This window comes from Vicugna pacos, chromosome 18, assembly GCF_048564905.1.
Source record: "Vicugna pacos chromosome 18, VicPac4, whole genome shotgun sequence".
Taxonomy (NCBI): domain Eukaryota; kingdom Metazoa; phylum Chordata; class Mammalia; order Artiodactyla; family Camelidae; genus Vicugna; species Vicugna pacos.
The window spans coordinates 33,704,082-33,731,561 of record NC_133004.1 but is presented as its reverse complement, the minus strand read 5'-3'; the positions used below and the strand labels follow the sequence as shown (position 1 = coordinate 33,731,561).

Sequence of the window (27,480 nt, the reverse complement as noted above, 5' to 3'; positions counted from 1 at the left end):
GAGACCAGAGGCCAGAAGACTGGATGGCTTCAGCGGGCTGTGGTGGGGAGAAATCCAGATCGTGGAGGTTCCTCCAGACAGCAGATGTCATCCAGCAGGAAACAGGGAGCCACTTTAGGGAGGAAACCAGTTGTACTGACTAGCATTTTGAATGGCTAACTGTCAGGATCAGCTACATAATTTGCAGGACCCAGTAGGAAAAAGGATGTAGGACTTTGTTCAAAATGTATTAAGAATTTCGAGATGGCAAGAGCAGAGCATTAACCCAAGCACAGGGCCCTTCTGAGAGAGGGGCTCTGCGTGACTGCACAAGTCACAAGTCCATGAAGCATGAGGTCCTGGTGGGGTGGCCGACCATAGGGGCTTCCTGAGCTGTGGGACTTTCAGTGCTGAAACGGGGACAGATCTGGGCAAATCAGGACTACTAGTCATCCTACCAAGACAGAGATTCAGAGGAAAGGAATGGCTACATCCTAACACTTTCAGCTTACCATTTATCACCTCTGTACCTTAATTTTCTCGTCTGTAAAGTGGGAATGACGATGGCCCCATGTACCTCCTATAGTTGTAGTAAGAATGAATCTTTTCTGTGAAGTGTGTGTCATTTTTGAAGGTTCTGAAAAGGGTTACTGGGAGCACTGATCAGGCAGCTGTGCAAACATTGAATTAGAAAGGGACAGATCAGCACAGAGGCTGTTGCTGTGACAGGTACAGTGATCGGGCCTCACCTGGCTGTGGGAGGGGCTGATGCTCAGTCCTGAGGTTCCATGAAACAGGTAGACAGCACCCTGATTCTCCTGCTCTCCCGGGGCCCCGATGGCCACGTCCATCAGCTTGTCCCCGTTCACATCCCCCATCACTGTCAGGGCTGCCCCAAAGCGGCTCCAGAGGTGGCCCTGCTCCCCTCGCAGAACAGCCCCACACTGCCACTTAGCCCTCTGCCAAACAAAACCGGTGTCAGGTCCCAGCCCAGGCAACCCCTCCACCCACACCCAGACCCCACCCAGACAAGGGGCCATCAGCCACTCACCCCCTTGGGCAAGGGGCACACGGACACCTGGCCCCCCCGAGTCTGCTCATAGTAATGGGGAGCCCCGATGAGGACCAGGTCAGAGCTGCCATCTCTGTTTACATCCACAGAGCAGAGGGAGGCTCCAAAGTAGGAGCCAATCTGAAAGAGATAAGGCCAGGATCGCATACCTCTGAAGCAGAGTGTGGCGGTTTTCTCCCTGTGGTTTTCAAGCCAGCCGCAGAAAATCCTTTGGAGGAGATGCGATCCTCTATGCAATTCGTGATAAATCCTTGTTTGAATATAATGGCAGCTAGAGGAGCATGTTACATTCCCGCCAGCAATGTATCAGGGTTCCAATTTTTCCGCATCTTCACCCACATTTGTTATTTTTCTTTTTTTTCTTTAAATAGCCATTCTAGTGATATCTTTATTGTGGTTTTGATTTGCATTTCTCTAATGACTAATAATGTCAAATATCTTTTCATGTGCCTATTGGCCATCTGTATGTCTTATCTGCAGAAATATCTATTCAAATCCTTTGCCCGTTTTTAAATGAGGTTATTCATCTTTGTATTGTTGAGTTGTAAGAGTTCCTTACATATTCTAAATACTAGACCTTTATCGGATATATGATTTGTAAATAGTTTCTCCCATTCTTTCCATTTTCTTGATAGTATCCTGTGATGCTCAGGAGTTTTTAATTTAATGAAGTCCAATTTATCTATTTTATCTTTAGTTGTTTGTGCTTGTGGTGTCATATCTCAGAAATTGTTGCCAAATCCAAGGTTACAAAAATTCACCTATGATTCCTTTTAAGAAGCTGATTATAGCTTTAGTTCTTACACTCAAGTCTTTGATCTATTTTGAATTAATTTTTGTATATTGTGAGGTAGGAGTCCAAATTTATTCTTTTGCATGTGGATGTCCAGTTGACCCAGCAACTCTGTTGAAAAGATTCTTTTTCCTTATCGAATGAACCTGGTACCTTTGTTGAAAATCAATTGACCATAGATGCATGGGTTTATTTCTGGACCCTCAGCCCTATTCCATTGATCTAAAGGTCTATTCTTCTGCTGGTACCTGTCTTCATTACTTAAACTTTGTGGTAAGTTGCAAAATTGGGACGTGTAAATCCTCCAACTTAATTCTTCTGTTTCAAGATTATTTTGGCTATTCTGGGTCTCTTGCATTTTCATATGAACTTTAGAATCAGCTTGTCCATTTCTGCAACATTGTTGAACAAGCCCATATTCCTGGGATAAATCACACTTGGTCATGATCCATTATGCTTTTTATAGATTGCTGGGTTCGATTTGCTGATATTTGGTTGAGAACTTTTAAACCATTATTGGATATTGGGCTGTAATCAGCAAAGGGTCTTAAACTGAAGACTGATATAAACAGTTGCCCATTTAGAAAGTTCACCCTCTCTCTATGGACTAGAGGAGGGAGGCAGCATGGGATTTAGGGAGACTGACTAGTAAGGAAGCTACTGCTCGGTCCATAGGAAAGATGTTGATGGCCTAGACCAGGCTGATGGCAGCAGAAATGGAGGGAGTGGATAGATTTGAGATCAGTCTATTCCCTACCCTTCTTCCCAGAGTTTTCTCCCACACTGCTCCCACCCCGGTACACACACATTCTGAATTTTGTCTCATGCTGTCTCCTTCCTCTGACCCTTTTCTTTCCCTGCTCTTCACTTTTCTAGCTCTTCTACTTTAACAGTCACTTCCTCCAGGAAGCCTTCCCTAATGCCCTTGTGTGGGTGCCCCTCTCCTTTGCTCTCAGACTGCCCCAATTTAAGTATTTATCATCCTGGTTTGTAATTTGCGTATATAATATCTGGGGATGGGGGGGGGTGCTGACCACCTTGGGAGCCAGCCTTCCCCATGTGATCCTGGACCACACACACAAAACAGAGAAAGTAGCATCACATCCATACTTGACCTCCTGGAATTCCCTTACACATTCTCCGCCCCCACCCCCTTATATGTTGCGGGCACTGACACCACTAACCTTCAATATGTGTTGGTTAAAAACCTATGGAAAGACCATTTGGAGAACTTGACTCCTGGCCAAAAATTTTGACAAAGCCGTTCAGGTGTCAGAGCTAAGTGGTTTCATTCACATATGATGCATTAATTGCAGGCCCAAGAAAACCACTAATGAAAATTAAAGGAATACACACAGAACTACAGGCACAATATCATGAATGCAGTCCTATTTCAAGAATTTGCAAAGATGACTCTGACTAGATTTTTGCTTCACACACCATGGAAGATGCCTTACTTAAGATGCAACCACTCTGCTTTTGCAGGGGTGATATTCAAAATATGGGATTGCTCAGGCACTGACCGAGGCTTAGCTGGAGTGGGTCCCAGAGGTCCCCTGAGGTGCCCCGCCTGACTTCACAGCTGCAGGATCATGGGTAAGATCAAAGAGTACTGGGGGAGGGGCCAGAAAACATGATGCGGGGTGGGGATGTCTCGGGGAAGCAGCTATTTATTGACAGGTAGAGAATTTATTTCAATATTTTAATAACTAATATGGCTATACTGGTTATGTACTAGTCAGATACCAGCTTTGTGTACAGGTAGACTTGTAGAGAGCTCTGTACAGGTCAAGTGCTGTGACTTACTGTTATTAGAACACAACACCCTCAGATGCAAGGTTGGCCCCACAGCTCTCCAACTCAGAGCCCTCTGAAGTCTCCTTGACATAACTCTGCCACACTCGGCACCCAGTGATGCCCATCCTAGAAGCCCTCAGGACCCAGGACCCAGGACCCATGCCCCACACACTCTGCACTCACCTGGCTGCCCTTAACATCGGCGGTTTTCTCCCAGGCACCAGTATCCTGTCTGAACATCACCACCAGGCCAGTATGCTGATACCGAGGCGCCCCCAGAACCAGGCTTTGCACCCGGTTCCGCAAAATGATGTCAGCAGCGTAACCTGAAGACAGTGAACTAAGAGAAGGGCTTTCCCCCAGAGACCTTCCCCCGATCCAGCAGGCCTATCCCTTGAATAGAGGCAATGGGCCAGCCCCATGTGTGGGAGGACCCTGCACTGAATTCCTGTTTGTTAACATAATGAAAATGAAACTTTGAAATTTCTGTCTTTAAACCTATCCTAAGGGTTTGTAAAAGATCCAAGGTCATCTACACTAGTCGATTTAGGCCATATTCTGACCCTTTCTTAGAGAAACCCTGCCCTCTCTACTTACCCAAGTAAGCATCATTCATGTCTGAATCTACCCTGGTTGTGTTGATGAAGGTGACTTTATCATTTGATGTATACAGAAAGGCTCCACCAGCCCAGTCAAAGCTCCCCACAGTGCCCAGAAAGAGACCATTCTAGGAAAGAAGGTAGAACAGAATTAAGCAATCTAGAGTTTTCATGCACTCCCTAACAAAACCCCAATGGCATTGCCCACAGAAGTAGAACAAACGATCCTAAATGTGTATGGAACCACAAAAGATCCCAAGTAACCAAAGAAATTTTAAGAAAGAAGAACAAAGCCAGAGGTACCACACTTCCTGATTTCAAACTATATTGAGAAGCTACAGTAATCAAAACAGTATGGTATTAGCATTAAAACAGACACATAGATCAATAAAACAGAATAGAGAGCCCAGAAATAAACCCACAGATATATGGTAAATTAATTTATAGTAAAGGAGTGAATAATATGTAACAGGGAAACAACAGTCTCTTCAATAAATGGTGTTAGGAAAATTAGACAGCCACAAGCAGGAGAATGAAACTTGACCACTATCTTACACTACTGACAAAAATCAATTCAAAATGGATTAACAACTTGAGCATAAGACCAGAAATCATAAAACTCTAAGAAGAAAACATAGGTGGTAATTTCCTTGACATCAGTCTTGGTGATGATTTGTTTTGATTTAGCACCAAAAAAACAAAATAAGCAGTGGGACTACATCAAATTAAAAAGCTTCTGTTTAGCAAAGGAAACCATAAGCAAAATGAAAAGGTAACTTACAGAGCAGGAGAAAATATTTGCAAATCACATATCCAATAAGGGGTTAATATCTGATATATGAAAAGAACTTACACAATTCAAAAAAATTTTTTTAACCTGATTAAAAAATTGGCAGAGAATCTGAAGAGACATTTTTCCAAAGAAGACATATAGAAGGCCAAGAAGTACATGAAAAAAAAAGTGCTTAACATCAGTAATCATCAAGGGAATGCAAATCAAAACCACAATGAGATATCACCTTATACCTGTTAGAATGTCTGTCATAAAGAGAAGAAATGAAGAGTGTTGGCAAGGATGTGGAAAAAAAGGAAAGCTTGTACGCTGTTGGTAGAAATGTAATTGGTGCAGAGACTACAGAAAAGAGTATGGAGGCTTCTGAAAAAGTTAAAAATAGAACTACTATAAGATCCAGCAATTACACTTCCAAGTAAATGCCCAAAAGAAATGAAAATACAAACTTGAAAATATATTTGCAACCATGATCATTACAGCATTATTTACAATAGCTGAAACATGGGAGCAACCTAAGTACTCACCAAAGGATAAATGGATAAAGAAAATGTGGTATATATGTATACAATGGAATATCATTCAGCCATTAAGAAGAAGGAAATCCTACCATCTGTGACAACATAGATGGACTTGGAGGATTATGCTAACTGAAATAAGTCAAACAGAGAAAAACAAACACTGTGTGATCTTACTTATATGTAGAATTAAAATGATAAAATTAAATTAAAATAACAAACTCATACACAGAGAACAGACTGGTGGTTGCCAAAGGCAGGGGTGGATGCAAAAATGGGTGAAGGTGGTCAAAAAGTACAAACTTCCAGTTATAAGGTAAATAAATCCTGAAGGTACAGCATGGTGACTGTAGTTAATAATAGTGTATTGTATATTTGAAAGTTGCTACAAGAATAAAATTTAAAAGTTCTCACCACAAGAAAAAAACATTTTTGTAAATATGTGTGGTGACGGATGCTACCTGGACTTACTGTGGTGATCATTTTGTAATGCTGCATACGTACATCAAATCATTATGTTGTACCCCTGAAGATACTATCATTTCATATGTCCATTACATCTCAATTAAAAAAAAAAACAGGATTGACAAGGAAGAGAGAAGGGGCCACCACTGTCCATCAAAGAGGTGCCTCCCAGCAAGTACCCGTCAGAGAAGAGACCCCAGATCCTTGCACCTCTTCTTCCCCCTCATCTAGCACCCCCCAACACCAATTAAACAAAAGACCACTTACAGAGGTGATGACAGCGCTGAAGCCTTCCTGAGACATCTCATACTCAAAGGAGCTGGTACTTCCTGACTGCGTACCTGTGAGGGAAGAACGTTCTACATTACAGAAGGTAGAAGAGCCTAGAACAGGAATAAGAAACTCAAATACTATGGCGGCCAGACTATGGGAGACTCAGATGGGAGCCATAGGCCCCCACGTTTTTGTTTTTTTTTTTCACATTTCCTCTGTTATGCATCTCTTCTTTTTTTCTTCATTGATGTATAGTTAATTTACAATATTAGGTTAGTTTCAGGTGCACAGCATAGTGATTCAGTAATTTTTGCAGATTATACTCCATTACAGGTTGTTACTAGTATAATGGCTGTAATTCCCTGTGCTGGACAGTATATCCTTGTTACCTATCTAGCCTATACCCCTTTTAAAGGGATGGTGGCTATTTGGCTCAGCTAATTTTCGCCAGGTAAGAATGTGGTCCTCCACTATGAACTCATCTACAAAACAGAAACAGACCCACAGACATAATAAACAAATCTTATTGTTACCAGGGAAAGGGGATGGGAAGGGATAAATTTGGGAGTTTGAGATTTACAAATATTGGCCATTATATATAAAAATAGATTTTTTTAAGTTCCTTCTGTATAGCACAGGGAACTATGTTCAATATCTTGTAATAACCTTTAATGAAAAAATACGAAAATGAATATGTGTATGTATTTGCATGACTGGGACATTGTGCTGTACACCAGAAACTGACACATTGCAATTAACTGTACTTCAATTAAAATTTTTTTTTAAATAATAATTTTTTCAAAAAGAATGTGGTCCTCAAGGTGTCTAATCTTCCAAATTTTCAAGAGAAGCACAAATCCAGACTGTATATGAACTTCCCCCTGTTTTTAAATTCTTTTATTCAACAGGCATTTATTGAGCCCTCTCTATGTACCAGGCATTATTCTAGGCACTGGGGATACAGCATTGAACCAAACAGACAAATGTTGCCAACACATCCAAATTTGGGGGAAAACACTGTGTGGGATTTGGTTTCCCTACCCTCCAATCCTCAGCTTACAGCCAAGACTTGGAAAATTAGAGGTAAAAGTCTAGATCCTTCCATTTCAAAGGAATTGAGCAAGTGAGACCAGAGTTGCTGGGAACTGGAGCGAGAAGAGAGTTGATGCCGAGGGTCAGGATAACAAGGGCAAGGAGGTTCTAGTTTCTAGAGGGGAATATATGTTGGGGGGTGAGGGGCTGCCTTTAGAGCTGCTCCGGGAACTACAAAACCTTAGCTCACCCTCAATCGCAAAGATCTTTTCCTGAAGCTGGTTCTGAATGGTCTTCAGAGCTTCAAAGTTATCCACCTGGAATACGTGATCACGAGACGGCTGGGATGCGATGGTATTAAGCTCTTTGCGAGATTTCTTACTGTTAAAGGCATCACCCACCTGTTACCAACAAACAGAGGCCGAATCAGACACTTTCTAGGGGAACCACTCTCCTCCAGCAAAGACAATTCTACAGGAAAAGAACCAAAACAATGTTTGTCCAAGGAAGGAATGCACCAGAAAGCCCGCGGGACAGGGCTGCCAGGTATGGTAGGGCAGGTTGTACACTCTACATTGTGTCAAGGGAGAAATTGGAGCTGAAATCCAGCCTTTGGTCCATTTGCTGTGCCAGGCCTCCCGGTGTGGGACTGACCTCTCTCAGAAGGAGAGGAGATTCTTCCTTTGTATGAAGGTGTTTGCTACTCGCCAGACCAGGCCCCCTTGATGATTCCTGTATCTATGTCATACAAGATACAGCAGTAGTTTGATTATACTGATGTTCCCAACCCTCTACGCATCCCTGTATCCAAGCGCCTTCCCCAAAGCTGTGCTGTGCCCTCCTCCTCCTGGCAGGGTTTCCATTCCCGCTCATCATCTCTGAGCTCAGTCACGTGTACTGCTTTAGCCCATGTATGTTATCACATGCGATACAAACAGAGGCTTGAAAAAGTGCTTGTGGTATTTCCACTTGCTCTTTTTGTTCCTCTGCCTTCACCTCGAGGACACGGCCAGGCTAGCCCACTGGAGGATGAGACACAGGGAGCAGAAGAGCCAAGTTCCCCAGGTTGTTGTTCCAGCCCAGCAGACTGACGTGGCTGGTGACCCTCGGAAATGGAGAGAGCCCAGCCAAGATCAGCGGGGCTGCCAACCAAGCTGCTGCTGATTACAGATGCATGAGTCCAGCTGGGACCAGAAAAACTGCCTAGTTGACCCACAGATTCACTTACCGTTGTAAACCACTGAATTTAGGGATAGTTGGTTACATAGGGTCATTATGACAATAGTTCACGGAGACAGGGGCATATGCGCTAGCAGTTATGGCCCTTGTGCCACTCTGATGTGACTGATGTTTGCAAACTGAAAGGAGGGTCTATCCAAGGAGAAACCCTCCACGGAAACATCAGGCCGGGGAGCCACATTTCCTACCCCAATGACATAGCGAATGACTCCACGTCTATCTGCTTCAGGGATGACATCCTTGTACTCCAAAGGATCACCAAACTTTTCTCCATCTGTGATGACAACTAGGATCTTAAGGGCATTCTCTCTGGCTCCTCTGCTGCTGTGAAACAGTTCTCTTCTGTCCAGGGAAGAAGAGGGAAAAGCTAAATTCGAGCAGAGATGCACTTGATGCTAGAGAAGGAACATCAGCAGTTACAGATGCAACTGGGCCCTCTCTAGTTTGGGGCCTGGGCTCCCACTGAGACGCAGCTGCGCCAGGACCTGGAAGGGCAGCAGGAGAACAGGAGAGCATGGAGAGAGGGGAAGGCCTCATTGCTTTCAGATTCTTTGGTGTAGGTTGTTTGTTTGTTTGTTTGTTTGTTTGAACAGAGTATTATTCCTTTTAAATTTAAAAAAATTAATAAGTTTAATTGTGCCCTCATTAAACCTCTCCTGATTTGACACAATGGCTGTTTAGCTCTTCTTCCTGCACTTTTGTTCCAGTCCCCACTCTTGCCTCCACACACACACACAGAACAAAATGAACTTTCCAAAACAAGATGTGGTGACGTCACCCCACTGCTTAAAATCTTCAATGGATCCGCTGGCTTTTCAGTTGCCTTGGTGACCTGGCCTCAGCTGATCTTTCTAGCCTCCCTCCAGCCTTCCCCTCACTTTCCCGCTTTACTCCCACCTTTCCTCACAACTTGCATTTCATGAACACGCCAGACACCATCCCTCCTCCACCCCAGCCCTGTCTGAACAGCTCCCCTCATCCTGCAGAGCTCAGCTCAAAACAAAACCTCCTCCTTCCACCCTAAGCAAAGCGGGAGGAGCTTACACCACTTTGAGGATTCCTGTGGCAGTGTGTGTCCTCCCAAGCAGCTGTATTATTGGCCTCACCAGCAGTTCTGGGTAAGGGTTTCTCTTGAAATCGTTGAAGGTGAAGTGAATCTGGAACTCTTCAGAATACTGCATCAAAGAGAACTGGGAACAGGCACCTCGTATTACACTGGAGAAGGTGCCCCTCCTCCCCCTTAAACAGCTCCCGGCAAGCCCTCCATAAACCTTGAAACACTCCAGCCTCCAAATTCCTCCAAATTCCACACTGTCCCCAAACCTTCTGCCTCATCAGGACAGAGACTGACTATCAGCTCCCACTTCTCAGCACTAGAACTCAGCCAGAGATGACATGTGGTTTTCATCTCCCACGCCAACCCCTATCAGTGAGTCTGCCTGCTTGACAGAGGGCTGGAAGAATGCTGAGTCTGCATCCAGACAGAGCAGGAAAGCAAATCATGAAAGAAAATGATGATCAATTGGCAATTTGGCATCACCTGCCAACAGGAAGGGAACATGTGGCAGCCTGGTTGCCATATATTTGCCAGCCTTATACAGGCTGTTCCCTAACCTACCCATTGGCCCTCACCAAGGTTTTGGACTTTTGGAATTGACTCATCACAGTTGAGACAAAGTCCTTCATCCGCTGAAAGTCTCTTGGGTTGATACTACCAGAGCCATCAATCAAAAAGGCGATGTCACTGTCCTGCTGAGGGCACCCTGGGGAAAAGGGAAAAGAACATGAAATTGATTAAGTACTAGAGACCCGGGGTTCGTTTTTTGCACATCAGCCCTCTGGTGAGCAACGAGAATGAAAGAAAAACAAGACGCAAGCCATGCTCCTAGTTAAGTAAAACCATGGGACAAAGCGGGATGGAGAAACTGAGTTCATTCTGCTCAAGGCTGTCGCAGAAAGCGGTTTTATCACAGCTACCTCGTGAAACATGAGAGAGAATTTGCCAGAAATACAAAGGGAGAAATAAATTACAGGGGAAGAAAGGAATAGCACGTATAAAGGTATGCTGGGTGTCCTCCCCTCCTCTGCTCCCAGCCCCAAATCCACTTTCTACTTTCCCCCTCTCTGGAGCTCAGCCCACATGGACCACGTCAGCAGGTCTCCTTCACCGTCTGGCTTCTAGCTGTGTTTGCCTAACTGGGAGCCTCAGCAGGAGACTGGAGGGAGGGGGGAGAGTGAGATCCGAGTGCTTTCCCCTCGGCGCCCGCCCAGCTAGGCTGCTTTGGGCCAGCCGTGCTCCTTCACAGGTCAGTGCTCCTCTCAATGACACGGGCTTCCCATGACACACTCTCCTTCCAGATTCTGGGAACTTCTTTCTCTCCCTGGCTCCTCAGCCTAGCGTGGCAACAGCTCCGCTGCTGTTCATCCTGGGTCCCTGGGCTGTCCCTTTTAGTTCCTTTAGATTCTGTCACCTCTTTATAATTAGTCCCTTTCTAAATCCAGTTGACCCTTGAACAACACAAGGGTTAGACGCCCCCATCCTCTGTGCAGCTGAAAAGCCTATAAATTTACAGTCTGGCCTCCATATCCGTGGTTCTGTATCCACAATTTTGCATCTGTGGATTCAACCAACTTCAGATCTCCTAGTACTGTAGCATGAATTTAGTAAAGAAAAAAAAAATCCGTATATAGGTGGACCCACATGGTTCATGCAAGCCATTGTTTAAAAGTCCAGTGTAGAAAGGGACAGCATGAAGGATTTTTCTAGGGGGTAAAAGAATTCTTTTGTATCTTGTTCGTGTTGGTGTTTACACAAATCTAAGCATATCTTTTTTTTTTCGTTTTTTTTTTCACTGCCCCCCAACCCCATCCCTAGGCTACCACTAATTTACTTTATAGATTTTGGAGGCAGTTTTTAAAAAAAATTTTAGATGTACTTTTTTTCTGTGGGGGGAAGATATAAGCATATCTTAAAATTAGTGAAACTGTATACTACAAGAAAGAAAGGTCAACTTGACTTTATTATCAGTGAAAAAAATAGGATAAAATTACCCAGAAAAAGTATTGGCTTTTTTAAAAATAGATAAGCAGATTCAAACATTTATATGGAAAATAAACAGAGAAGATTAGCTAGAAATTTTCTGAAAATCTCAAAGATGTGCTAAGTGAAAAGAATCTCAATACAGTGTGTGCAGCACACTACCATTTATGGTCCTAAGTGAAGTATTCGGGTGCATATGTCAGCAAATCCATGGAGCACCCCCAGAGGAATCCATGAGAAACTGGTAACAGTGGCCGTTGTCTCCCAAGAAGGAAACAGGAGGCTGGGGGACCCAAGAGGGAGAGATTTTTACAGTCTATCCTTTAGTGCTTTTTGAATTTTGAGCCAAGTGCATGTATAATCCATTTTTAAAGAAATGAAAATGTTTTTAAAAAGAAGAGTCTGGAACGCCCAAGGGAGAGGACTGAAGAGGGAAATGTGGGAGTGGGAGCTGAAGCCACAGAGTGGGTTGCAGTCAGGCACGAGGAACACGTGGGCAGGAACGGAAGCTGTAACTCAGTGCCCTTAGGTGGGCAGAGAAAGCAGAGGAAGGCAGCTTGGAGCTGAAGCTCTGCAGAAGCCCTCAATAGGGGAAGAGGCAAGAGAAGAGAGGAAGTGAGGCGAGGGAAGAAGAAGAGAGATGTCTGACGTCAAGCTGTTTGGGGAAAGAAGAGGTGATCTGCAGGTCACGTTGGAAAAGTCACTGAACGTGAGGACAGAAAAGAGATTTGGCATTTAGAGGGTCACAGATGCCACTTGCAAGTGCAAGGTCTATATGATGGGTGGTCAGAAGCCAGAGGTCAGAGGATAAAGAATCATGGCCTGGGGGCAATGGAGACAAAGAGAGAATTCTTCCAAGAGGTTGGTGGTGAAGGGAAGCAGAGATGGCAGAAGCCGGAGAGGAGAACAGAGAGGGAAGGTTATTTTCATTGCTATCAGTTTTGGTGGTTGATCGTTCTTAAGATATGGGTAGCATGAACATGTCTACATTCACAGGAGGGGGACACAATTTATGCTTCTGCAGAGAATGAGTGATTAAAGGCGTGGGTGGCCTCAGGAGTTGGTGATATGAGAAAGCCTTAAAAGCCCAGATGGAAGACTTACTCATGGAAAGACAGAAACAGGTCTTCCTCTACCCACTGAGACACTGCCGAAAGTGATGCCACCGAGGAAGTCTGGACAAGGAGAAGGGAGGAGTGGAGAGGCAGCCTTGGTTTATTCTCTTAAGGAGGGAAGGTTCTCCATTGAGAGTGAAGGACAAAGGAGTAGAGCTTGAGAAAATTAAAAAAAAAAACTGTGACAAGAAGACATATCTACACCAGAAATTGACACAACATTGTAAACACGATAATTTAATAAAAATATATATACCAAAAAAAGACATATCTGCCTTTGGTTCCAGAACCAACTTGGAGATAAGCAAAAAGGTGGCCAAGCAGTTAAAGAAATCACTGTCAGAAAGCAGCTGGAAGAAAAGATTTACTCACTCTTTTTCAATCAATAAATGTTTGAGGAACAAGAGTGTGGCAAGCAGCCACCAAGATGGTCCCCAAGATTCCTGCCTCCTAGTAATAAGACCCTTGCACAGTCCCTTCCTCTTGATTGTGAGCTGGACTTTTTAGCTCAGTTCAAAGAAATACGGCAGGAGTAATGAGCTGTTTACTTCTGAGATTCGATTATGAAAAGACTGTGACTTCTGTCTTCAGTGTTTACTCTCACTCCCTTGTCCACTCACTCTGAAGGAAGCCAGCTGCCATGCTGTGAGCTACTCTACGGCGGGGCCCATGGGCTAAGCAAGTGAGGAAAGACTTCAGCCAACAGCCAGGGAGGGCTGAGGCCCTCAGGCCAACAACCTTGTAAGTGAGCTTGGAACTGGACCTTCCCCCAAATCAAGCCTTCAGATGAGACCACACCTCTGGTTTGACAACTTAATATCAAGCGCATGAGAAACCATGAGACAGAAGCACCCAAATAGGCCATGTCCAGATTCCCGATTCATAGAAACTGTAAGATAACTAATGCTTGTTGGTTTTGTCTACTAGGTTCAGGGCCAATTTATTAAGCAGCAATAGATACAAGAGCATGGAGCAGTGCACCAGCGAAGCAATATCCCTGCTATCATGGAGCCTACATCCCAGAAGAAAGGACATATGAAAAACAAGCAAAGTATGGATATATAGATATGAAGATGGTAAAGTAGGGCAATGTGGCACAGAGCAATGGTGGAAATGATTAGAAGAGCCACTCAGGGAAGGCCTCTTTGAAGAGGTAACATTTGAGCTGAGATGACAATAATGGGTTGTCAGCTAAGATCTGAGGGAAGAGCCTGACAGGCTAAAGGAATGGTAAGTGCAAAGGCCCTGAGGCAGAGACAGCTTAGTGTGGTTCTTGGAGAAGAAAGGCACCCAGAGTGACTGGAGCACAATGACTCAAGTAGAAAGGATGGGAGAGAAGTTGGAGAGGTGGACGGGAGCCATACCAGCTACAGCCTCAAAGGCTATGGTCAGGTTGAGTTCCACTTGAGACAATGATTGAGGACAATGGTTGAGACATTGGTTGAGGGCAATGGTTGAGACATTGTCTCAGAAAGATGAATGGCTACATCAGAACTTTTCTCAAAGTGCAGAAACACTCCAACCTCTCCATTGACTCTCTCTCCACTGGAACCCAGTTCCCTCACCCTTCTGCATCAAGACCTCTAAATCGAGCCTCCAGCCCAGTCCTGCCTGTGCCCTCTGGTCTCACACTGCTTGTCTATACTCTCTGCTAAAGGCAACCCACCTCTGAAGTTCTCTGGGAACCTCCGGGGCTGCTGCAGTAGGTTGGATCCAAACAGGAAGCACATGCCATTCACATAAGTGTTCTCCTTGCAAGTTTGGTGCACAGTGGGGCCACAAGCCTAGGGGTCAGGGAATGGGTGAGAGGGGCTGTCACTGCTTCCTATCCTTTCACCCTGGCACCTCCGCCCTCCAAGACCCCAGGCCCAGCAGTCTTGGGCCCCCATCTCCTTCCCTTGGGGCACTCCCATGACCCAAGGCAACTCACCAGCAGCCGGAAAGGTTTGGTGGCAAATGCCAGAGACAGGCCTAGGGACATGTTCACAGCCTCTTGGGGGACTGGGGGAAAGATATATACATGGTCACCCTCAGAGGGATGCAAGGGGCTGTGTAAGAGCTGGATAGGAGGCCAGGAGCTGGGCCCCTGGGCCCCCAACCACAGATCCCTCCACCAGGACAAAGGCAATGCCTGGAAAGTCCAGGTGTGTGCACAGGTGGAACTTTAGCCTTGGGTCCCCACGAAGGGCAGGGACTCACCCTGCAGGAGGATGGGCTCACACGTGCCCATGCTGTAGTCACACTGGTAGAGGCCACCTGTTTGGTTAGCAGCCTTTATCTCCTGGGGGGCTCCAACCACCAGCCTGAGGGGAGATGAGGGAACAGATCACCACAGACACAAGAGAAAACTGACTTGTGAGAAGAGGAGGAGAGCATGGAAGTTCCACCATCCAGAGTAAAAGCTGGGGCGCCACCCTCACAGGGATGCCCCAGCTCCCAGAAATAGGAGAAAGATTCAACAAAGGAAAAAAGGGGAACTTTTTTTTAACCATCGATTGTTTACTGTAAATATTCTTGTAATCCAGTCATTTGCATTTATGGTCCCAGAGATTATTTCACTAAATTCAAGAATTTCTAAATCCTGAAGGCCAAACCATGAAGACAAACAGTCTACACGCCTAACTTGAAATTGCTTCCCCACTCCTGCGTCATGCAGGAATGCAGTACTGCAGAGTGGACAGGAACACAGGCCTTGGCGTTTTGCTGCCTGGGATTAAAATCTAGTCCCGTTGTCACTTTGGTGTGACCTTGGGCAAGTCAGTTCATTACCTTATTATGCTTCAATTTTCTCATCTCTAAAATATGGATAATAGCATAGCCGAGGGAACTATATTCAATTTTTTTGTAATGAGCCATAATGGAAAATAAACTGAAAAATATACATGTATGTATATATGTTTACATTTAACTGAATCACTTTGCTGTACACCTGAAACTAACATTGTAAATCACTTACACTTCAATTTTTAATTAATTAATTAAAATATGGATAATAACAGTATCCACTTCAAGGTTATTATCAGAATTAAATGAGTTAATCCATGTACAATCCAAAAATGGGAAATTTTTAATCTTGGAGGGGGAAGGGCCTCTCTAAAGATGACATAATATCCAGAGGTCACTTAAAAATGAATACATTCAACCACACGATCACTTTAAATAAATTTCTGTATGTGATCAACTAAACTCAAGTCAAAAGACAAAAGAGAAACTGTGGAGAGGGAGGTTAGCGACTCATACCCCAGACTACTTTCCTCAGTATAGTCAGAGCTCCCACAAAACAATAAGGAAAAAAAAAGAAAGAAATGAAAAATGGGCAACAGATGATAAACAGTGTTCACAGAAAAGGGAAGAAGTTTCTCTTTAAAAAGAAATACAATTTAAGATTAAAGTGAGATAACATTTCTCACCTATTCAGTTTACAAAGATTGTAAGTTTGATAACACTGATAACCTGCTGGCAAACGGGTGAGGAAGTAGATGTTTGCATAAATTACTAGTGTGAGTGTACACTGTTGCAACCTCTGCTGGGGTTAATCGAGAAAACTGTATTAAAATTACGTATGCACATATATCCTTGGATCCAGCCATCCTAGTTCTAAGAATTTACTTCCAAATGTACTTGCACACTTACAAAATGCCAGCATTGTTCATATAGTAAAAATCTGGAAACAATCTAATGTCTATTAAGAAGAGATTTAAATGTAATACAAATGTAAATTACAGTACCAACAAATAACAGAATATGATGTAAGCACAAAAAAGAATGAGGACGCTCTTTCTGCATTTATCTGGTAAAATCACCAAGCTGTATTAAACTTTTTTAAATGCAAAGGACAGTATAGAGCAGAGGCCAGCAAATTTTTTCTAGAAAGGCAACATTATTTCCATAAATATTATTTCTGCAAAAGTAAATATTTTATGGTTTACAGGCCATAGATTCTCTGTCTCAGCCTCTGCTGTAGTCATTCTGTTGCTGTAGTTCCAAAGCTGCCATAAATGATAAATGAAAAGTTAGGTGGGGCGGTTGTCAATAAAATGTATTTACAAAAACAGGCAGCAGGCTGTAGTTTGAGGATAACGTGCTACAAGCTGCGTGCAGGATGGGGGTTAGGAAAACGCGGAGGTCTGTGCAGCGCAGACTCTCTGTGAAAGAACACTCAAGAAACCGTTCACCAGGGGCTCTGCTGGGGACAAAAGTTGGGGAGACCATGAAGAGGAAACTTTTTACTATCACATTCTTCTGTATCTTTTGAAATTAGAACGTTGACAAATCAAGAAAAACAAAAATCAAGGAAATTGTGAATTTTTTCTTCAGGTATGTTAAGTCTGGGAAAGAAAGCCTGTGAGACGGGGGTTCTCCCCGCAGCCCTTACCGGGATCCTTCAAGCTGGACCACACTCTGCCCGAAGCCCTTTGCATTGTTTTGGAAGATCACTGCGTTTTTAGTGTCCAGATTGAACCCACGACTTAAGGCCAAGGCTGAAAGGAGAACAACAAGGCTGTGGTCAGGAGGAGATAAGGAGATCGTTAAGAAAGAACTTGCCTTTCTGCCCCAAGTATCTTCCTGCTGGGATTCACCTAACCCAGCAAGGAGATGAGTGCCTGCCAGGTCCAGCTCTGACAGCCTGGAGCAGAGATGGCCACAGTTTTCTATAAAGGGCCAGATAGTAAATATTTTAGGTTCTGTGGGCAAAGAGGCAAATAGGATATATTACACAGGTACTTATATAACAAAAGAGAAAGTGCATTTCCACAAATTTTTCATTAAGGAAATTCAAAGCATAATAATTAAGTACAATTTGGGGGTAATATAAATTTACTGATGAGACAAATGGATTCTTCGCGGGAGATAACATATCCCTTGACTGGAATTCAAAGTTAGTGTTCCCTGTCAAGAATCGATTATAAATGTTCATCTGGGACCTATGATTCTCAAGTTGTACAAAAACCCACAGTGGAATCCTTGCCTTTTGCCCACAGACACACATTTTGCTGATTCCTGGGCTACGGCTCAAAGTAGAGTGTCACGGAAAACATTTTCACACTTTGTATGGGGAAGTCATTCTGGCTTACACATAACTTAACTTGAATTTTATGCTAACTAAAATAGCCTGTTTGTAGCCAAACATGCATTGTACATCTGCTTTCATTGTTAAAGGAAAGGGTACACTGGCCACAAGTAAAGAATGTCCATGTTAAAAATAAAGGTTAAATGCCTCCCTTGCTGGGACCCCAGTGCTGGTCCTCCTTTGATGATGACACCCTTCCCAGGTGCCAAGGCCATCCTGACTCGCTGTGTACGTGCTGATCTGTTGGATTTTTTTTTTAAACCTTGGAGGAACGTATCCCTGACTTGTTTGATGCTCTTTGCTCTGACAAGATATGAAACTATGCTGAAAATCATGCTTCACCAGAGCAATTCCTCAGAGTTATCTGAGAGGCTACCTTCTGGGCTATAGCCCTCAGTTTGGCTAATATTTTCTATTCTTATTATAGATTGTTTATTGATTATTTCCATCAACAGGTGTGTTCAGCCCATCTCTGAACTGCAGCCTGTGTTCCCACCCCAATGATTTGCCCAACAATAAAGTTCCTAATGACTCAGGCAATTTCCTTCCTATGCAATGCTCGAGCATTTCTTTCCCTTCTTTGGTTCATACTCCACAAAACAGACAAAAAAGGAAACAAATTTGAACCATCAGCCATTCAACAAACATTTACAGCTGGGTCCTTGGAAAATAGGAGGCAAATAGGAGGGGGTGAGGCAGGAGCCAAGAGGAAATTCTCTGAGAAGAGAATCCAAGACCTACTGTGCAGCCTTGGGCATGTCACATCACCTCTCTGGGCCTCGGTTTCCTCATCTGCAGAGTGAAGGGGCCAGCCAAGTCCCCTCATAGAGTCTATGAACTGACTCACTCACCCAAGCTTTTCTGGCCATCCCAGCTCTACTCTGCTGCTTGAATCCCTTAATCTTCCCCAAATCCCCTTTGTCTCTCCCCAGTCTGACTTCTAAATACTCTGTACCTTTTCTTTCCACTCCCAAACTCAAAAACTCCCCACCTTCTTCTCACCCAGAAGACCCCCCCAGCTTCTGGCGCACCTGTTAACAGAAGGACTCTGTGAGTCATCGCTGCAGAGAGAAGGAATGGTGAGGCTGCAGGCACCACTGAACCACTTCAAGAAAGCCAGCAAAGCCAGAAAGGACAGAAAAAAAGAAGTAAGAGGCAGATGTTGTCAGAGACTCAAAGGAAGAAGGCGGAGGCTCAGCGAGCGCATGGCCTGGCTGGACTGTCCTCCCTGGCTACTCACAGCCTGGGCTGCCTCCCCACCCAGTCACTATCCCAAAGGTGTCTTTGTTTGCTCACCTGCTTCTCGAGTTGGCCAAAACACTATGAAAAGCAAGGAACAGACTTAGGACTTGCCTTCCGGAACATGTGTTCTAAACATCAACACAGACCAAGCAAGGGAGGGGGATGACACTATGTGACGCCCTGGAAGCACTCTTTGCCAAATGTCCCTCCCTGCCCAAGGAAACAGGAGTACCATGTAACCATCAATGAGGACAACTCAGGTACAGGGAAATCCGGTGCTTTTTGAATATTATTTAACATAACAAAAGTCTCGAACCCTTTTACCCAGGAATTTCACTTCTGAGAATTTATCCTAAGAAATAGCTGAGAAGTACATTCAAAGATGTCTGTACAGACTTGTTCACTGCAGCACTGTTTTTACTAGTGAAAAACTAGAACAGCCTAAATATCCAATAACAGAGATGGCTTTATATTCCGTAGTGTCTAGTTATTTCTGAACCTGTTTTCAAAGACACGGGAGTATATTTTCATGAAATATATAGAACACCAAACCGTACCTTGTATGTGTCTGCCAATGTCATTCCCAAGCCAACCATTTTTCAGTCTCTAACACATTTTCTCTTGCCCCTGGTTCTACTTGCTTAATAACCAGAGCAAAGAAATGTGTGCTCTCTGAAAAAAGTTAAAATTCTGTACATTTTGTTTTTAAATTACTGGTTTAAAAATATGTGTGTATGGGGCGGAGGCTACAATTCAGTGGTACAGTACATGCTTAGCATGCATGAGGTCCTGGGTTCAATCCCCAATACCTCTGTTAAAATAATAATAATAATAATAAATAAAATTAATTAATTAACTAATAACCTCTAGCACTAAAATATATATGTGTGTGTATAGGAAACCAAAATGTTGACAGCGGTTGTGTCTGGTAGGCGGGACTACAGGTGTGCTCCACTCTACTGCAGCACAGCAGACCTCTCCAAATCCTAGTGATTTCAAACAGCAAATTCTTACTGTTTCGTGGTCCTGTGGATTGTCCAGCCTCATTAGCTCTCACTATGGAATCTCATATGGCTGCAGTCAGATCATGACTGGGGCTGGAGTTCTTGAAGGCTCAGCTGGGCCTTTCTGACTTTTAAAATAGATCACTCCCATGGCTGGAAGTTGGTGCCAGCTGCAGGCCAGGAGCTCGGCTGGGACAGTCAGCTGGATGACCTACTTGTGGCCTCTCTGTGTGGCTTGAGCTACTCACGGCAGAGTGGTTAGATTTCAAGAGCAAGTATTCCAGCAAGCATTTGTAAGCTTCCGATCTCTTAAGGGTTTGATCTGGAAACTGTCACAGAGTCAAGTTCACCTGACTCTACTGGCCACACAGTCACAGAGCTTGGCCACATTCAAAGAGAGGGGACATAGATCACACTTCTCAGTAGGAGGTGTGTCAGAGAAATGTGGTCAGCTTTAATCTGCCACAGGATGATTTTAATTTTCTTCTATATTTCTTCTGTACTTAAAACTTTTAGACAAAAAAAGAAAGACTTTTATAATCAGAAAGAAAATAAAAACACCAATAAATAACTTAAACAACAAAGTGCCTATACTTGTTAGCAGGAAAAGGGGCTGAGCACAAACCAATAAGGCCATCCGTCCAGAATGAATAGGTACCAGGGTGTGGGGAGCAGTTTAATAAATAACTTGGGTTTGGGGTTTTTTTTGGGAGGGGATCTTTTTTAACCCCTTTATTGTGTGGTTCCTGTACAGTAAACTACACATGTTGCAGATGTACAATTTGATGAATTTTGATAGAAGTATAAGCTGGGTTTGCTTTTGATAAAAAGCTTTCCCACACTGACCACCACAGGAAGTTGCTATAGCTCGGCCATCAGGGCCCCTCCTCGCCCTGAACAGTGGTCAAGAGCCCACTATGTTTAAAGGCATAGGCAAAATCTCACCGACCTGGTGACCACAAGTGGGTACCTAGATGTAGGCTTTCAGCCAACCCGTGCATCCCCTATTCCTACTCTTGATAAAATCTTAGCTTAGGTTCCCCTATAAATGGACCCTTAGACACGATTCAAGTGGAAGTAATTTACTTGGGAGGTGATCCAGGAAACACTAGTGGAGAAATGGGGGCAGGAAGGAGCCCATAAAAGATGTGTGATGAATCAAGTTAGTTACCACTGTGGACGATCAGAGCTCAACACACTAAGGAACTCTTGAAGCCAGGGGAGAACATGCCTCAGAGCTGTCCACCTGAGAAGCAAGGGGGCTAGATTCTTATTTACAACTCACATCAGCTATTAGCTATTAGCTGAAGGCTGCTCTCCAGGGAAGCCTCACTTCTCTGGTGCCTCCAACCTGCCCTGCACCCAGCCGAGGAGGCTTCAGGAGACAGAAAGAGCCCACAGGTAGGCAGCTGCAGGTGCTGGCTGCTAGAAATCTAGCCAGCTTGCATGAGAATGATAAAAGCCAATGGAACATGAATGGCAGTGTCTGCTACAGATATGCAAGCATTTTTTCATAGCACTTATCATTACATGAAATTATATATTCATTTAGTTTATCTATTGTCTGACTCTCCAAATAGAGTACATAAGCTCTGGGAGAGCAGAGATTCCTGTCTCGCTCATCACTCTATTTCCAATGCCAAGAACAGTGCCTGGTTCATAATGGACATTCCCCCTGGATATTAACTGAATCAGAGAGAGAATTCCAGGGAGACGGCAGAGTAAGAAGCATCAAGAATCCTTCCTCCCCACCTAGACAGCAATTGTACTGGCAGAATCTGTCTGATGTTAACTAGTTAGGAGCTCTGGAGTCTATTCAAAGATCTGTGATTAGTTTCAGTGTATTTCAGCTCTTAGCAAGGTAGCAGCTACCAACCCCTCGCTCCGCTCCGTACAGCCCCATAGCAAACTTTTCCCTGAGCAGCTTACACCCAAATTGCAGGAGCCAGTGTGGGCATTAAGGAACCAATCTGTTCTTGAGGCTTATCATGGAACTCTAACTACAAAATCTTTAAAACTTGAAAAAATTTGAGTGAACCAGTATTCCTAACATCAAATTGATCTAAATAGAATATAAGGCACCTCGCTGGAGTATTCAAAGGTAAAAGCAACCACTACTTGCCTGGCAATTTGCAAGTCACTTTCACAGACAGAATCTCTTCTGGTAGTCACACTCAAGCTATGAATTCGATGCTATTATTAATTATAATTGCCATTTCTCTTGGACAGAAATTCTCCTGTTTGATGTGGCCAAATTTACTATTAGCCTTTTCCAGGACTTTAAGAAATCTTCAAAGTTAGAAAAACTTTTATCACCAATATATTCTTCTCAAATATTTGTTTTACTTGCTCTTTAATTTCTTACTTTGTGTAGAGTTGAATGTTTGGTGTTTGGTGTGATATAGGGAATCCAATTTCATTTTTGTCCATATGAACAAATAATTCTCCTGTTCCATTTATTGAGAAGATTTTAAAATAAGCTTTAGAAAGAAATTTTGCTTTCACTTCCCTATATTGTCAAATATTTTCTTTACTGCCTGTCTGTTTTCTACCCAAGTCAATATAATGTAAGATTTGAGGATTACATATCACCTCTGTGCAATTATTTTCTCTTTAAGTCTGAGTAAATCTGGGTATCCAGAACCCACAGCCCAACTCTGTGGAAACCACTTCAAAGCGAAGAAACTTTTGTTGCCTCCCCAAGAGCACAAATGGTGGGTAGTAGTAACATCCAATCATAACTCTATTTCCTACCGGCAGGCAGGTTCAATGGACAAAAAAGTCATCATCTGCAAAAGATGAAAATCCAAGATCATTAACTGACAACTTGTTAGAACTAATCTTATTCAGCAAGATCAACAGATAAAAATCTAATCCATTTCTTCTCCAGCTAAGTCTAATTTTCTAATTAGAGAATACAATAGGAAAAACACCATTCATAATACCAAAAAGCTATAAAACACCTAGGCATAAATCTAACATGAAATATGGAAGAACCATGTTTTTTTAACTGTTAGGCTTTCCTGAAGGACACAAAGGAATAGAGAGGTACACCATATTCATGAATGACAAGGCTTAACATTACAAAGATGTCAATTCTCCATCACATTACCCAGTAATTCAATGTAACTTCACCCAACAGGATTAGTATCAAACTTAACAGACTGATTCTCAACTTCACTTGGAAGAGAAAACACAGAAGGACAGCCTAGAAAACTATGAAGCATATCTTATTACATAACTCCATTCCAAAGGCAGACACTCATATCATAGCAACACCCTAAAGGCTGAGTAAGCGAAAGTATGATGTTGGTTCTGGAATAAATACTTAGGACCAACAGAATGAATACTAGGTGTAAATAGTGGAATCTGAGATTCGCATCAGAACTAATATATTTCTCTTAATGAAAAAGCAAACAAAATTTCTCCGATCCTACTTCTCCCACCAATCACTGCCCCATTTTGCTTCCCTTTTGCAAAACAGGTTCCAGAAAAGTTGTCTGTATTTGCTGTGCCCAGTTCTGCTCCTCCCACTTGCTCTTGAATCCACTCCAATCAAGCGTTTGCCCCACTCCAGCCTCCACTTCACCAAAATTGTTTCCGTCCAGGTCACCAAGGTTACGTGGTTAAGTCGATTTTTGATCTTCATCTTAAGGTATTCCGCAGCAGCTTTTGACATCTGCCCACTCCTTCCTGGAAGTAAATTGTACATTGGCCTTCGGGACCCCTGCTCTTACGATTCTTCTTCACCTCTGTCCCTCCTCCCAGATTCTTTGGCCAATCCCTCCTTTTCTCCTCCACCTCGTAAGGGGATCCCAGAGCTAAGTCCTTGGGCATCTTTTTCACCTACTCTCTGTCTGTAGGTGGCCCCAGGACTGTAAACATCATTTATGTGCTGTGATCCTAGGTTTCTCTCTCCATCCCAGACCTCTCTCCTGAGCTCCAGAATCAGATAGCCAACTGCCCGTCCCACGTCTAACAAGCTTCTCAGGCCAAGTATGTGTAGAACTGAACTCCTGCTCACTCCCCATCCTGCTCCCCTCACCTGGCCCATCTCAGCCGCACAGACAAGACAAGGCCAGGCCAGGACCTGACTGTAAAGATACAACGAGCCACTTGTAGATTCACACAGTTTATTACTTCCATAGACAGCAGAACCACATTTCCCCATGGTTCTTGTCCCACACATCAAAAAGGACAGTACCATCTCTTCCTCTCAAAAAAAAAAAAAAAGCCCACGTGACAATGCCAGGTAGCCAGGGCACCACCATGGAACTATTCCCTCACATTCAATCAATGGCCGCAGCATCCTCCCAGCTGCTCCCACCAAAAGTCATAAGGAAATCCTACGGCTCTACCTTCAAATATGGCCAAAAATATGACCCCTTCTAACCAAAATTGTGGAAGCCACCAACATCTGCCCCGGACTGTGCCAGCAGGCCTTGTCTGTGCCCCCTGCTTCTCTACTTCCCCACAACACCTGAAAGTCAGTTTTCAACACAGTAGCCAGAAGGATCCTTTCAAAACACAAGGTGTATATTATTCCTCTTTTCAGAAGCTTACAAAGGCACGGCACCTCGCTAGGAGTCCAAGCTGGTCCTTTCCATAATCTTGCAGGCCCTACGTGATCTCTCATCCAGCCACACCGGCCTCCAAGCTGTTCTTCAAGCCCGCCAGACACACTTCCATCTTAAGGCCAGCACCTGGCTGTTCCCTCTGATTGGACTATTCCCTCATCTCCTTCCAGCAAGCAGCTTTGTTGTGCCATGTTTCTTCTCCCAAACTTTTCTGGCTTTGCCCTCAAGAGAACGAAGGCAGCAGGGTCTCCATCTCCCCTTGTCCCACAGGATTATGGCTCCTCCCTTCACAACACAATCTCTCAGACCAGTCTCTTCAAATCTCTTTCCCCTCGCCTACCCAGACAATTTACCTCTGTCTGAACTCTCTGATTTGCCTGACGTACCACCTTCAAAGGAACTGGCCACACAGGATCGACCCTCCTGAGAAGGTTCTGGAAGTATCAACAACAGAATGTTGTTTTTCCATTACACTGAAGTGCCAAGAAAAGTTCCATCTGAATGTCATCCTCAACAATCTTGTTTCACCTTTGATGTTTGGGGCCAGACTTGGGGGGTTAAAATCCCAGCTCTATAAGCTTGTGACCTTAAGCAAGTCATTCTCTGGACTTCACTGTCCCCGTCTGGGAAATGATGGCAATAACAGTACTCACCGCTCGGGACTGTTGTGATGATTAAATGAGATAATAGGTGTCAAAGTACCTGTGGGGATTATTCAGTCAACATTAGCTATATTATTCTACCCACAGTGTCTTGGATTGACCACATGGTTGGCATGGCCTCAATGACACATAAAGGGTATATTGGCCTCAAAGTTGCCTGTTGCTCAGTTGGAAGCATTCTAGACTTTTCCACCTGCTCCTTCAGTTATCCAAGTTGAGGGGGGGAGCAGTCAAATGTCAGGCAGGTCAAAGAAAAGGCCCTACCATAAGTTGCGTGGGAGTCTTCCGTGTTTCCACCAAAATCACAGAAAGAGCATAGTTGGCCAGAGGTCACTTGCAAGGCAGGGACAAGCGTTCATTCCCATCACCTGTGAAATACTTTCTGCTGCTTCCTATTCTTGAAAGCAGAAGTAACTCAGGACCTGACCTGGGCAGAACAGAGGTGAAAACTACTAATCTCGGACTAGAACAGGAAGTTGTACTTCCTACTCAGGAAGAGAAGAACAAGAAGCTCTTTTATGCAGATTCTTTTGCTCCTGGAAGTGAGAGGGATAGATGCAAATGTCAAAGAGCAACCACAACTCCCCAACCCTGCAAGAAAGGTTATTTCCAGAGTGTGTGTCATATATGTCCTAGGAGCTGACTCTGTTCAACCTCTAAGAGGCTGGGGCAGGCCTAGGAAGACACTGTAATTATTTTTTTCTTCTAAGTGTATTAACTATACAAACAGTATTATGGCAATATTAAAGAAAACAACAACAACAACAAAAAAAAAAAAACAAAAACACACACACAGTCCCACCACCAAAATATATCAGCTTTTCAGCACAGATATTATTTACAAACGTGTCATTATAGGGTAGGTTTGATTCTGGATCAATTTTGTCACTTAATATTTTAGCACAAATATTTCACGTAGTTTTACAGCACTTGTCATTTTAATGGGTATAAAAGATTCCATTAATAAAATATATAAACAACAAAGACCTACTTTATAGCACAGAAAACTATATTTAATTTCTTATAAAAACATACAATGGAAAAGAATCTGAAAAATATATATATATATATAACTGAATCACTTTCCTGTACACCTGAAAAACTGTAAATTAACTACACTCCAATTTTTTTAAAATCTAAAAAAAAAACGAAAAAACAAAATTCCATTACGTTGAGAAACTTTAGTATCTGGCTATTTTAGGGCAATGCTTCATTAAACAACTTTCTACATACAGCTTTTATATATCTATATCTAGATCTAGATACAGATAAAGACATAGATACAGATATAGATCTTCCTACATCTTTAGAATTCTTTTCTTCAGGTATAATTTTTAAGATGAAATGGCTGGGGCCAGTTAGATGCACACTTCGGGATGGTTCATACTCACTGCCAAACGACTCCCCAAATGGATTGTACCACATGCGTTCTATTTTGAAGCCAATGTTTGCAGAGTTTTATAGTTTTGAGCCATTTTATAAATTTTGTCCCAACCACCCGGGGAAGGTTGGTTGGATTTCCACCTCCCGAGCAAGGTGCTTTATAGCAAGTCAACTCCATCCCGCGTTCCTGTGTTTCTCTCCAATGGAGGCCGGAACAGCTGTCTACCGGCTTTCCCAGCCCGCCCCGCAGCAAGGGGCCGTGCGACCCCGTTCTGACCAATGAGAGGTAAGGACGGCTTTGATGGACAGAGCGCCTGACGCCTCCCTCCGTGAATGCCCTGCCTACAATACGGAGCACTGCCTGCGGCAAACTGAGTTACAAAGGGGCAGAAGTAACAGGAAGGGCACGGAGCCTGTTCACAGAGAAGAGTAGAGATGCTGTGAGGGAGCACAGCCTCTGAGAAAGAGGTGAAGAACAGCCCGGTTCTGGGGGTGCTTTTCAGTTATTAGTCCATCCCCCACACATCCTCACACCTGAGCCCCAGCTATCTTCACACCAAGCCCCCATCTTCCTGTAGAAATTCGGACAGGTCTCTATTCTTGGCAGACAATCAAGCCTGCAGGAATTGCAGCTGTTCTCACAATTAATATTCCATGTTGGTGGATTCAAAGGATCCCGGCAGTTAACGGGTTTTGTTCTTTGCCAAGCGCCAGAGAAGAGGAACGTGTTCATACCCCGGGAGCCCATTGATCGCTGTCTGGACCACGTGTATCCTTCCAGGCGGTGTTTAAGATAAAGCAGCCTGTAGGAATGACCACCACATGTCCG

At 43.7% G+C, this 27,480-nt stretch overlaps 1 protein-coding gene across 2 annotated transcripts in view; it reads right to left on the bottom strand.

The window, feature by feature from the left end:
* ITGAM (integrin subunit alpha M) overlaps positions 1–26,709 on the bottom strand; it is a 37,087-nt gene extending 10,378 nt beyond the window's left edge. Inside the window, exons 1-14 of one of the 2 annotated variants that reach the window (XM_072942994.1) lie at positions 26,660–26,709; positions 17,088–17,193; positions 14,912–15,015; positions 14,643–14,713; positions 14,379–14,496; positions 10,190–10,320; positions 9,602–9,747; positions 8,746–8,899; positions 7,569–7,719; positions 6,281–6,354; positions 4,239–4,368; positions 3,825–3,967; positions 1,031–1,171; positions 729–938 (exon numbers count right to left, since the gene is read on the bottom strand). In XM_072942994.1, coding sequence (XP_072799095.1) covers positions 729–938; positions 1,031–1,171; positions 3,825–3,967; positions 4,239–4,368; positions 6,281–6,354; positions 7,569–7,719; positions 8,746–8,899; positions 9,602–9,747; positions 10,190–10,320; positions 14,379–14,496; positions 14,643–14,713; positions 14,912–15,015; positions 17,088–17,193; positions 26,660–26,693 — 1,713 coding nt within the window. In that variant the 5' untranslated portion in view covers positions 26,694–26,709. Of the gene's footprint in view, positions 1–728; positions 939–1,030; positions 1,172–3,824; positions 3,968–4,238; positions 4,369–6,280; positions 6,355–7,568; positions 7,720–8,745; positions 8,900–9,601; positions 9,748–10,189; positions 10,321–14,378; positions 14,497–14,642; positions 14,714–14,911; positions 15,016–17,087; positions 17,194–18,814; positions 18,920–26,659 lie in introns of those variants that run through there. The other variant, XM_006201331.4, reaches the window with a different exon arrangement.
* Positions 26,710–27,480: the final 771 nt, after the last annotated feature.